Below are 12925 nucleotides of genomic sequence, written 5' to 3'. Positions count from 1 at the left end.
TAGACAGCAGCACCAGTTGGCATGACAACCGCACTATTAAAAGTAAAGCCACAAGCCCAGCTTTGCTTGTTTTTTAGAATGGACCCAAGCTGCTGAGGAGGTTTGTTTCTTAAATTTGACTATTAGTGGCTCCATTTTGACAGGATGTCATGGGGTCCCTGTAGAAGGGGTGCCTGTGTCCCCCGTACATAAACATGGCAGCTTTAAAGACAGAAGTGGTATTTTTGTCTTTCTGGTTGAACTGGCATTCATTTGTTTATGATGAATCTCAGTAACGTTGTAGGTCTGTGGGTAGAGCTGTCTGGCTAGTGCTTGTCCCAAAAGGACATTTTTACATCCCCAACCCAAACCCGTACTTAATCGGGGAGCGTTGCGAAAAGCACCTGCACAGCCAAGTCTGCTTCCCGGGCCCACCGTTTGTTAGTTTGCATCAGAGTTCGGTGTTTCACGCAGCCCCACTTGTACTGTGGAAACCCAGCCTTGACCTTGGCGCTCCGGTGTCTGGAAGGCATCAGTGTGGCCTGACGCAAACGGGCCGCAGACTTCTGAGAAACCAAGGCACAGCCTTTGGTTCACGGTGGGTGCCCTACAGAAACCTGCTGAATAAACCGGTGCTTCAAGCCATGTACCCCTCATCCTGCACCCGCTTCTCGGGTTTTTGAGATAAACTCAAGGTCATTTAGCTGGGAAATTGGCAGCAGAGGAAGAGGTGGGCGTATATTGGGGCACAGCATCTGTACAAATCTCTATGCGGGTCCAGCGTTGGGGGTCAGCCCAGCAGGAACCAGCTTCGGCATTTTTACACGACAGGTCTACCCCCAAGGAAGCTCAGCTGCTGCCGTGGCCACCGGTACCCACCATCCTGCCATGTGAAAGTGGGTTTTGAATTAAGCATCATTGTCTCTTTTTAGGGTCCTCAATAAAAAAAATTATTTTCACTTAAAAAAATTTTAATATGCCATTTTAACCTTTTTAAAGTTTATAGTTCAGTATTAATTTCATTCACAGTGTTGTGTAATCTCGTGATCGTTTCCAAATTTCCCGTCCCTTCAAGTAGAAACCCTTCACCCCTTAGGCAATAACCCCCCACTCCGCCTCCCCCCATCGCCTCCCCCCATCCAATACTTGTTTTTGTGTCTGGCTCACTTCACCAGCCCAGCGTTCTCAAGCTGCTGCCGCGCTGTGATAACACATCCGATCGCATGTTTCAGACTGCGTCCCCATTTTGGCTGAGTAACATTTTTTTGTATGCGCCCGTCACATTTTGTGTATCCACGAGTCTGTTGATGGACGGGTGGATTGTTTCCACCTTTTGGCCATTGTGACTAGCTGTAGAGAACATTGGCACACACATATCTGAGTTCCAGTGCCCGGTTCTTTGGGGGAGGTGTGTGTGTGCGTGTGCGTGTGCGTGCACCCATGTGCGCGCATATATGTATATGTGTGTATATATATGCAATTGCTGGGTCATGTGGTCATTCTATGTTTCACTTTTTGAGGAACCACCATGCTATTTGGGTTTTTTTGTTTTTGTTTTTGTTTTTTAAGCAGCTGCCCTATTTTACACTCCCAGCAGCAAGGCACAAGAGGTCCAGTTTCTCCATATTCTCACCAACACCTGTTATTTTTCTTGTCATTTTGCTATAACAGCCATTCTAGTAGCTGTGGAGGGGTCTCTCGTCGTGGGCTTGGTTTGCTCTTCCCTAGTGACTAGTGAAGTTGAATGTCTTTCGTGTGCTTATTGGCTGTCTGGCCGCTTGGGGGTTGTGTTTGGAGGAATGTCTGTTCAAGAGCAGCCCATTTTTAAATTGGGCCCTTGTTGGTGGTGGTGGTTATAGGAGTTCGTTCTTTACTGTGGCTAAACCCCTTAGCCGATACAGGATTGCACACATTTTCTCCCACTCCGTAGTTTGCTTTTCGTTTTTTGATGATGTCATGTGATGCACAAAATTTTTTAATTCTGATGAAGTCCAGTGTATCAATTTATTTCTTTTGATGCTTATGTTACTGGTGTCACATCTAAGAATCTGTTGCCAATTTCAAGGTCGTGAGGATTTATTTCTGTGTTTTTCTGGAAGGACTTTAGGATTTTTGCTCTGCAGTGTAGGTTGTTGTCATTTTGAGTTAATTTTTGTAGGTGGCGTCAGTAGGGGTGCACCTTCAGTCTTTCACACGCGGAAATCTAGCCGTTCTGATGTTTGCTCAGACTGCCCTTTCCCCGTTGGGTGGACTTGTTGACATCAGTGGGCCGCAGGCGTGTGGGTTTATGCCTGTGCTCGTGGTCCTATTTCATCGCTCCGTGTGTCCGTCCTCCACTGGTTTGGTTGCTGTGTCTTTGCTGTGAGCTTTGAAATGGAGAAGTGTGGGTTCTCCAACTTCGCTCCTTTTCGAGATCCTTTGCCTGTCCTGGGCTGCTTGCAGTTCCACGTGAATTTGAGGATTGGCTTCCGCTTCTGCCGAAAAGGCGGTTGCAATTTTGATAGAGGTTGCACTGGATCTCTAGATCACTTTGGATCGTATTTGGATAGTGTCTCAGGTTTTGATATCAGATTCAGTTTGAATTCTCAATTCTGCTACGCTCCATGCCAAGTATGAACTTGAGGGTGTTCCTTTACTTCTCTAAGCCCATCCTCTTATGGGGAAAATGCAGGTGTAATAGGACCTACCTCCAAGGGTTATTGCGATGGTAAAAGAGATAACATATGCAGAGTGTATGTTACTGTTCTTATTGGTGGCGTTGATAATCTGCTTTCTAAAGTAAAAATCCACCCTGTAACAACCCTGGCAGATGACCCTGGACCCTGAGTAGCAACCTTCATTGCACAGTGAAATAACTCAGTGTTGGAGTCAGGCGTATCTGGGTTCAAATCCTGATGCTGTCCTTTCCTAGCTGTGTAACTTTGGGAAAGATGCTTAGCCACTCTGCGCTTCCACCCCCGAGACTGATGGGTGTGAAGAGCCAGCACAGCTCTTGGTAGACAGTGCAGACCACTCCGTCCATCAGAAGGGGTTCATCTGAAGCTGTGTCCTTGTAACTTTCACCTGGTCTATCTCTTTGGAACCAAGAGGCAAATCAGTCCTGCCTTAGTGACATAAAGGGCCCCATAAAGTCAGCCAGGGGTTGACAAACCTTTTTAAAAAGGGCCACATACTAAATATTTTAGTCTTTGAGAACCAAGGAGCAAAATCAAGGATATTGTATAGATATAATGAGAGAGGAAACAAGTCTCCACAAAATTTTTATTGATTAAATTAGCATGTAATAATGACTATAATTTTTGTAATGCAGGTGCATTAATGAGGAGAATGGGGTTGTTTGGGGGTAATATTTTACTTAATTTGGATTCAAAGTTAGTGTTTCCTTTCTTCCAACTGACGGCAGGCGCCCACCTATAAACAACTCCTAGCTGTTGGACCCTGAATGCGGCAGCAGGTGGGACTTGGCCCGCAGGCCACAGGGGCCTGCTGTGGCATCGCCTCCAGGTACTTTGCATTTCACTGCACTGCCCACAGGGCTTTCTGGTTCCTGGGTCCCACCCCTAAAGCATACTCAAGAGAATGGATCCCAACATTCAGTCTACACTGATTCCTCCCTGCCAGCATTCATGAGCACCTGCGCTGTACACGACACTCCCCCCACCCCAGACCGTTATACCGGGGCTCTTCCCTTTCCCTCCCTCAGTCCTTTCATGCGCGAGGTGGCAGCTGTGGTTGAAGGGTTGAAACCAGATGCCCCAAGCCAAGGGAAACAGCCTAAAACAGACAAGACCGAAAGGAAAGGTGAGACAGTTGAAGAGGGAGGAGGTAGAGGAATGAAATGTCCATTTCTTGAATTTAGAGATTCATTTGGCAAGAGTGACAGAGAACCCGCTTTCTCCGCCCAACCTCAGGTGGAGCGCGCAGTATGAGAGGGAGACCCTCTGCTCGCGGTGCAGACTCCAGCAGGCTGCGTCGCGCAGTGGGGCGGGGAGCCTGCTGGGGGGCGGCGCCCACATCCAGTTCTGCAGTCAAGTCTGTGGCCTCTGAAAAGCAGCGCCCTCTCTGCGCCTGCACTGTGGCCAGGGGCGATGGTGTCCTTTAATTTAGGCATTTTCCAAAGTAATAAAGCTTTGAGGCTCCTCGCTTGGAACGGTATTGCGGTTTTAAAGCAAAAAGAGAAATGGGAGGGGGGCGTGGAGGTGCGGTTTGTTCTGTTTTATTTTTAATTTAAGGGGAGAGAGATCTGAGCAAGATTCGATGGGCACCATCTGTGTTTTCTCAAAACCTGGGTTGGGAGGGGCTCGTACTGGTAGCTGAGAGCCCCAGAAGCTTGCTTTTTAGAAGCCTTTCCCAGACTCTAGGCCCTTGTGGATTAGCTCTCTCCAGTTCTACTTTAATTTACACTTTTAAAAAATGTTTTAATTTGTTTAGTTAACTCAGAGATCAGAGCTCTGAACTGATTATCGTGAGATCCAGATTCTGTGTGACCCCAGGTTCTGTGTGACCTCCGGTTCTGTGTGACCCCAACTTCTGTGTGCCCCCGGGTTCTGTGTGACTCCGGGTTCTGTGTGACCTCGGGTTCTGTGTGACCCCGGGCAGGCCCGGTCTCCTGTCTGGCTCTTCGTTTCCTCAGCCATGAAGTAGAATTGGGTCCAGATAATCTCCAAGATTTCAGCACACTCTCTGATTCTGTCTGATTATGCCTGTGGGTCTCAGATGACAGTCCCAAGTGTCTGAGTCACTGCGTTTCTCACTGCCAAAAGTGAAGACACGAAATGTTATCCATATACCATGTGAAAATAAAAAACATTGTTTCACAACTGCAAAGAAGCACATGTATTAGCTGACATTAAGTACAAAGGACGCTGAAAAGAAGCTCTTCCTAGTCAATTGAAGGATCTTTGTTAGGACAGCTCGGGATTCAGCCAGCCTGTCCACGGAGGCGAGTCCTGCAGAGAGCTCCCTGTGTTATTTTTCTGGTGTAATAGTGATGAATTTTAGAAGCTCCAGGCTACATTTGAGGCAAAATCTGATTTCTTTTCTTCCTGCCCCCTCCTCCACGGGATTTTGGATGCGGGATCTCACTCTCGGATTCCGAAAATAGACTCTGGCTTCTCCTTGCTGTGGTATGGTACAGCTGTCGCTGCCGTGCGCCCGGGCGTGTGATTGGGCTTTGCGGACTAGGAGGGTAATTGCTAAATCCCGTTCTTGTGCCAGAGGAGCTGAACCCTCCTGCTGCCCCTCAGAGATGGCTGGTGTGTGAAGAGCCGAGATAAAAGCCTGGAAAGGATACGTTTTTGCTACCGAAGGAAGCGTTTTTGCAAGGGACACTTTGACTACAGCCCAAGTGACTGGGGTGCCATTTAGATCCTGGTTATTGTTCTACCAGAACATCCGTGGTATTGAGTGAATGTTGTCTGGGCTTTGGAGAGGTGGCAGCAGTGTGGCGACTGCAGCAAATGGGCCAGTCCTTCCTGGCAGAAATAGTATTACTGCCAAATCCATCTTCTTTTCTGGTAAGGGCGATGATCTGAGATGTCACCTGCTGTTTTGCATGGGTGACTCAGGGGCCGGCGGACCTGGATTGGACACCGAGTGCCTCTCTCCAGGCCCACGCTGCCTTCTCTTCACTGGACACCACAAGTGAAAAAGGCCAGAACCTCCTCTCACCTCTCCCACTCTCCCTCTGCCCTCCCCGCTGGCTCCCCGTCCCCGCTTCCCAGAGCTCCTCTTCCTCCCCTGCACTCCCCCTTCAGGTAGAAGCCCAAACCCTGCAGGATCTGCTGTTGCTTTGTTTCATGAAAACGTCATCAACAGTGACGTGTTTATAGCATTCATTCTGTGCCAGACACTCTTCAAAGCATTTCATGTGCTTTTTAAAATTACCCTGTGTGGCCCCATAACCACCCTGTGGCTGGAGGGTAAGGAGCCTGGATTGGGGTGGGGGGCAGTCTGGCCCCTGAGTCCTGGGACTGCTGTCCTTGGCCCCGTGTCTACCTCCAATGCCCCCTTCCCAGCCACCAGCCGTGCTGGGCCTGGGTGATTGAAGCAGCCTCGTAAGTGCCCCCAACATGCACTAAACACCCCTGTCTGTTTTTCCTTTTTATTGAGTTTATTGGAGTGACATTGGTTAATAGAATTATATAGGTTTCAGCACCTGTGTCTTAAAAGTCCATTTCGTCAGCACTTCTTTTAGGCTGGAACCATCATTAAAATGTAAATGCTCTCCTTTTTATTTTACAGCATATATTCTTTTCCCAGTTCCCCCACTCTGTTAAAACTGGAGATTTTTTACTCTTGTCACATGCAGCTATGATTAAGGTGCTTAAAAGGGATAGTCAAACGGAATTGGGGTGGGCAGACACCCCATCTAGAGGGCAGAAGGTGTGGACAGCAAACGCCTGAGCTCTGTTTTCCTCACAGCATCCTTCGGTCTCTGGGAGAGGCCTCTGGGTGTGGCTCAGGCACACTGACCTGAGCTGCGTGGGAGTTACGTAATCTTGATGTCTGCAGGAACATAGGGGAGGACATGTTATATATCAGGCGGTGTGCTTGGCATCGGGATTTCAGGAGCATCTGGAGCTGCCTGGGCGCTTTCTCAGAGGCAGCGTCACTGCATGTGAGATGCCAAGAGCCCACAGGGAGACAGATCCTCGGCCGGGATGCCAGAGCCCAGGCTCCTGGGAGCTGGGGGGAAGGGCCAATTTGTAACTGTTGACTCATATCCCTTTATGCTCTGCGTGACACCCCTGTGGCTTATTGGGGGATGTGGGTTGTTACAGTGATGAGAAGGAGGCCCCAGCTGGGAGGGGGTCTGTGAGAGAAGGGGCAGTGATGTAGAGGAAGTGCATGACCCACGTAAACTGAGCACCTTTGACGTGGACTGGGGACGTGGCATCTCCAGCTGCGGTGGGACTGGCGGGGATTGTGGGATCTGTGAAGTTTCTTGAAAATTCTGCAAGCTGGAAAGGCATCAGTCCTTAGTAGCTTCAGGGTCCCAAAAAGAGCAAGGGCCCCGTTAGCAGTGAAAAGTCTTGCTGGATCTCAGAAATAGTTCAGGGAACCAGGGGCAGTTTTAGGGGCCTGTGATTTAGCTGTGTCTGCTTCATGCCGAGTGGGTGGGCCTGGTACGGTAGATGGGAGCGGCCTGTCTAGGCCGCGGATAGTTGCACTCAGAGCTCCGCCCACAGCCAGACTGCCTGGATTCCAATCCAGCTCCTCGGGAAGCCGCTGAGACCTAGCGTAGCCTCATGGCAGTCTGTGCTCCAGCCTCCTCGTCGGTGAATGGAGGAACACAATAGTCCTTCTTGTGCCTCGAAGTCCAAGATCATGGCTCCAACCGATTCGCTGTCTGATGAAGGCCCACCTCAGGGATGCAGGCTACCAGGGTCTCCACTGTATGCTCAGGAAGGAAGGGTCTGTCTCTCATCCTTTGTAAGGATGCTTATCCTAGTCATGGGGGCTCTGCCCTGGAGACTCAGTCATCTCCCAAAGGCCCCACCTTCCAACACCGTCACATGGGGTCAGGCCTCAACATGGGAACTTCGGGGGACACACAAACCTTCCGTCCGCACCACTTGTTAAGGGGAAAAGTGACAAGCGTGTTCCAGTCTGGTTCTGTGAAGTCGTGCGCTGTTTCCGAGGACCTCAGCTGGGGTCCTTTTCTAATGAGGAAACATTTTGTAAAACAAATAACTATTTCCGATACAATGCTTTATAAATTTGAGTTTTTACCCATGTGCCCTTTATACATGTTCCTGACACCACTTCCCCCTCCCCCTGCCCCAGTAGCCCCCATGGACAAAGCCAAAGGGGATGAGATTGAGGGGAGGGGGAATGGAGACAACTGCACTTGAACAACAAAAATAAACAAACATAAATAAATAAATAAGTTAATAGCTAAAAAAATAAATTGGAATCTTTATACATTAAATTACAGTAAAGTAATAGATATTATGCAGTTTTCTTTCTTAATATAAGAATGTCAAGTTTTTTTTTAAAGAAGTTATAGCTAACCTTTTTTTAGCCCTTACCAGCCTATATCTGAGGTACTATTCTTCTGTGTATTAAGTAATCATGCTTATATGTATTAACTAACTTAGGCTTCCTGATAACTCTACATTAATTACTATTATATTTCCTATTTTACAGTGAGGACTCTAGGTATAGAACGGTTAATTGGCTTGTCCAAATTCACACATTTCATCTACAGCAGCATTGCCTACATTATTTCCAGCTACTGATTATTTCTGTTCCGCTTGTGAATTTCCTGTTCTGGAAGGTTCTTAGGCAGAAACTAAGGGGTTGTTAGAAGAGGGGCCTGAAGCACTCAGCTGGGTGTACCTTCAGGACCTTGGTTGTAAGTAACAGAGCTGACTAGTTAAGCAAAAAAGACGTTTACTGAGGCCTGCTGCTCCCCGGGTCCACAGAAGGCTAAAACTCCGGCGTGAGCAGAAGATGAGGAGGCCAAGCCCCTGCCCTAGTTTGCTCTGGAAGGCCTCTACCAACCCTGCCACTTCTGTGGCCCCCCAGGCCTGGCCACGGGGACTAACAGCCAAGGGTCTCATCCAGCCTCACTACTCCAGAGGCAAAGGGCTAGGAGGGGCACAGGAGTGGCACTTTGAGCATTTCCCTCCTTCTTTCTCCCTTCCTGGAAGGCAGAGAGGCTGCTTCCCTTCTACCTAGGGTGCCCCCCACCCCTGAAACAAGAAGTCAGAAGAGATTTATGGTGATAGGCAGCCAAAATGACGAATGTCCTCTTCTTTGGGAACCTCGCCTAGATACTCCCCGAGTTCCCTTGTAGCCCCAAAATTCTGAGTTTGCTCTTTATGAGGGCTGGTGTTTTCCTGTAACACCTGGAATGGAGCTTCCCGGACATGTTTTTCACTGAGTATAATGACTGTGGTAGCCTTTGGCACAAAGGAACGTAGGGACGCACACTTATTTATATCATCTAGCTTCTGATTCAGAACTGACTGTCTCAGCTGCTCAGCTCCTTTCGTTTATCAGGAAAACAGTTGATGTTTATCATTCCTCTTAGCAAAAGGAGGAAAAAAACATTTCAACATCTCAATGTTTCTGAGTGTAATATTTAAGTACTTAGTGGTTATATTGCATTGAATTGGTTGAGTGGAGCTGTTGGAACAAACCTGTTTTTGACCCCTTCTCTCCACCTACCTGCCCCTTTGCCCAATCTCAGGCAACGTCAGTCTCCTTCATCATCCCATGCTCCCTTCCCTGAATCAGTTTCTAAGTACTGTTGGCTTTTCATTGGTCGGTGTTCTCTCCATAACACCTATCTCCCCCATTCATTCCCAGCCCCTACCACCCCACAGCTGGATTAGGTCTCCCCCTGCTACCCCAGCTTGCCTACTTGATCTTTCCCGGAAGCTGCTTTAGTATTTTTCCCCTCTGTGCTTCTTAAAGGCATAGAAGCAGGATCCTGTTGCTTATTAGTGAAGAAGAGCAGTTAAGAGGGCTCTGGGGTCAGGTTCACGGTCCAGCCCTGCCACTCAGTGTCTGTGGTAGTGAGAGGTTGACCCAGATATAATCAACAAACTTACAGTGACTTAACCAAATAGGTGTTTACTTTGTCCCTGATAAGAAGTCTGGTGAGAGGCCACAGCGTCTCATGGCATCAGGGGCCCAGCTCTTTCTTTCTGCTCAGTCATTCCAGAGAGTGGCTACCCCACCCTGAACAGCTCTGACTTTCGGAGCACAGAGGAGGGAGACCCAAAGCTGGGGTGGATGAGGGACATGGAACAACTTTGAAAACAAGTTGCCACAGCTCAGGCCAGTCTTCCAGCCTGACTTCCCCTCCCTGCCGTGCACCGTGGCTGGGTTCGTACTGGCCCACTTGCCATCACCAAGCAAAGGCACACCCTGCCATCCATGCCTGTGCTACTTGGAGCGCCATTTCCAAGTCATAGCTGTGGTTTCCCTTCTCATGAACCAAGGCCCAGCTCAGATGCATTCCTCCAGGGTGCCATTCCTGAATCCTGTAGCCACTGGCCCATAGTGCTTTGTGCTTCCCGCTCTTGGGGCACTTGTTCGGTTGGGCCTTGTGTTTGAGCTGTTCGTGCACCTGCCCCTTTGCTTGTGCTAGATGAAAAGCTGCTCGAGATCACGGATCATCCCATCAACAGTGGGATGTCCGGGCTTCCAGGTCAGTGTATCCTTCCCTGTGGGGACGCCGCAGGAGGAGCTTGGGGGGAGATTGTGTTTTGAGCAATGGAGGAAGGCAGGTCTCGTAGGTCTCACCTCAGTGTGCATAGCCACAAACCCGCACGTGGCCAGCGGACGCTGGCAGTTCTCAGATGTCTGCATTTGTTCTTCTTTCCGAACCAGTGCCTGGAAAGAGCCATGAAGTTCGCCTTTGAAGAGTTCCACCTCTGGTACCAGTTCGCTCTGTCGCTCATGGCTGCTGGAAAAGTGAGTCCCCCTCGGCGGCGTGCTGTTCTGCACGTCGGTGCTCAGTGCTTTCACACCCCAAGGGGTCACATACCACCTCGTGGAAGTCAAAACCAACCGCCTGAAACTGCCCTCTGGTCCTTTGTAAATGAGCGTTCACGTTTAATAGTTTGGGGGTCAGCATGGACACATCATTGAGAAGAATTCTGAAATACTTGCCTTTTTCTAGCCATTGTAACTTCATCACGGTAATATGGGGCTTAAACTCAGGCTAGTATCTTCCCACCAAAGCCCTTTCAATCATTTGGGAGTGCCAACTTATTCCCGAAGGGGAAGTCCTTTAGTTCTCTTTAGCAATTTGGGATCTTAGGTGGCGTGTGGTATTAGCTGGAAGCGTCGGCTTTGGAGTCCACCTGCTGGAGTTGCGGTCTGGACTGTGTGACCCAGGGCAGGTCACTTAGTACCTCAGCTTCCTCTTCGGTGAAGTGTAGTCGTAATGGGACCTACCTCATGGTTATCTGGTAAATGAGATGACGCCCACTGGGTGCTCAGTGTAGTATCCCCCACGTGGTACGTACTCAGTGAAGATATTTGGGTCATTCAGTGAGTCTGCCATTTAGTGAATTGTTAAGTCTGTGATGTAAGATTATTTGGGCTAAGTGGAGACAAATTTATTACAGTATGCTATAAATTGAACAGTTTACATCTTATAATAACAGGAACCTCCGCCATCTTTATTTTTATCTTATTTTTACAATGGCTACCCAAGTAGGGAAGAAAATGCAAGTAATTCCAAGGATGCATTTCCACTTGTCTGAACCACAGTTTACCCACCCTGTCACTCAGGGGCCCCAGGCACCCCCTGCGTGGGTGGCAGCTCCAAATTGGAAAACCTCATTAAGAAGGCAGCTAACTAAAACCCCCAGGGGAAGGTTTTAGTGTTTGGTTCTGCACAAAACTCCGAGTTTCACAGAAATGATCTCCTTTGCCCAGTCTGCCCGTGCTGTGAAGGTGCTGAAGGAGTGCATCCGGCTGAAGCCTGACGACGCCACCATCCCCCTCCTGGCTGCCAAGCTGTGCATGGGCTCCCTTCACTGGGTGAGTGCGGCGGGCTCCATGCAGGGCAGGGCCGCAGGGCTCTGTGCTTGCCCGCACTGAGAGGGGAGCAGAGATTCACCAGCTGCCCCAGCATGGGGCTGTTCATGCCCCAGACCCTGGCCTCCTTAGGCCTCACTCACTCACCCACACGCAGGACGGGGAGAATCAGCATGTGCCCGGGACCCCAGGCTTTCCCGTTCCCTGGCACGAGGCTTCAGAAGCAGAAGTGATAAGGCAGAACTGGGGTCCACGCTCAGGCGCATCTGGCAGTGGGAAGGCCACGTGGCACTGCGAGGTGCGTGGCACTGCGAGGTGCGTGCTGCTTGAGGGGCCACACGCAGCCGAGCCCCACATTTCTCGAAAGCTGAGCCCCCTCTGTGGCGCTCGCCTGTAAGCCCACCTGCATTTCTCCACTCCTCTGCCTTCCGACCGCCTTCCTCCGCAGAGTCTGGTCCAGTCCAAACCTGGGAACAGCCCCGTGGGTGACGGTGTCAGTGCCCCTGAAACGTACACCATCTACTACTTCTCAGTGGAAAGGAGCAAAGTCAGACCGGTCACTGAGAGGGGTTTTAGGTTCTTTTCTCTGACTTTACATCAAGATTCGTGATAAGAAGAATTATCCCAAAAGATAGAGGGGCCTTGCTAAGGGATTTTTTTTTTTTTTTTTTACCATTATGGTCCCTGCTGCTTGTTTGTCCCCCGCCCTCCCCACACGTTTATTCTCATGCAACAGGGCAAAAGTAAGCCTTGTGAAGAGAGGGCTCTACCTTTGTTCAACTTTACTCAGTAAAATGTGAGAAAGGAGACATTTTGGAGGAGCAGGCTGTCGCCTGAAACTGGCAGCGGTGCAGGCGCAGGGTGGCCCGCCCCGGGTTCACGGGTTCAGAGCCACGAGGCCACGAACGCAGGAGCGGGGCGTCTGGAAACACCGCTTTCCAGTGGTGACCCTGTGGGCTCTGCCCAGCACGGGCACTGCCTGGGACCACGGCACATCCATCTCCAACGCCTAAGATGAACCTCCTCTTTTTTTTCAAAGATGAAAGCAACACATCTTTTCTGTTTATATTCTTTCCATTTTTATTATTAAAACTTCCAAACACCACAGAAGTAAGGAGAGTAATGAACGCCCATGCCCTGTCATCCAGCTTCAAAAACATCAACATTTGCTGTACTTCCAAGGAACAAGCCTTATTATTTTTGCCTCTAATCATTGTGGGAAAGGCCTGGTTGTGGGTGTAGTGTATAGGTGCACATTCTCTCCGGCGTCTGCTGAAGCCAGGTCCATGTGCTGTGCGTTGTGAAATAAAGAGATGGAGTTTTGACATTGTAAACAGGTTGTGGGGAAGAGAATCCAAGCCTAAGTGAATTCATTATGTTAAAAAAAAAAGAGAGAGAGAAAAGAAAAAAGTGTGACCCAAACACAAAACATTTCAAAAAC

General features: G+C 49.3%; 1 protein-coding gene across 3 annotated transcripts in view; it reads left to right on the top strand.

The window, feature by feature from the left end:
• The window catches only part of TTC7B (tetratricopeptide repeat domain 7B), a 215390-nt gene that overhangs the window by 109549 nt on the left and 92916 nt on the right, over positions 1-12925 (top strand). For all 3 annotated transcript variants that reach the window (XM_053928133.2, XM_053928134.2, XM_053928135.2), the window contains exons 10-11: positions 10327-10410; positions 11383-11487. In XM_053928133.2, the coding sequence (XP_053784108.1) occupies positions 10327-10410; positions 11383-11487 (189 nt within the window). The remainder of the gene's footprint in view (positions 1-10326; positions 10411-11382; positions 11488-12925) is intronic.

This window comes from Desmodus rotundus, chromosome 7 (assembly GCF_022682495.2).
Source record: "Desmodus rotundus isolate HL8 chromosome 7, HLdesRot8A.1, whole genome shotgun sequence".
In the NCBI taxonomy this organism is placed as follows: domain Eukaryota; kingdom Metazoa; phylum Chordata; class Mammalia; order Chiroptera; family Phyllostomidae; genus Desmodus; species Desmodus rotundus.
This window is presented reverse-complemented; position numbering and strand designations above follow the sequence as displayed.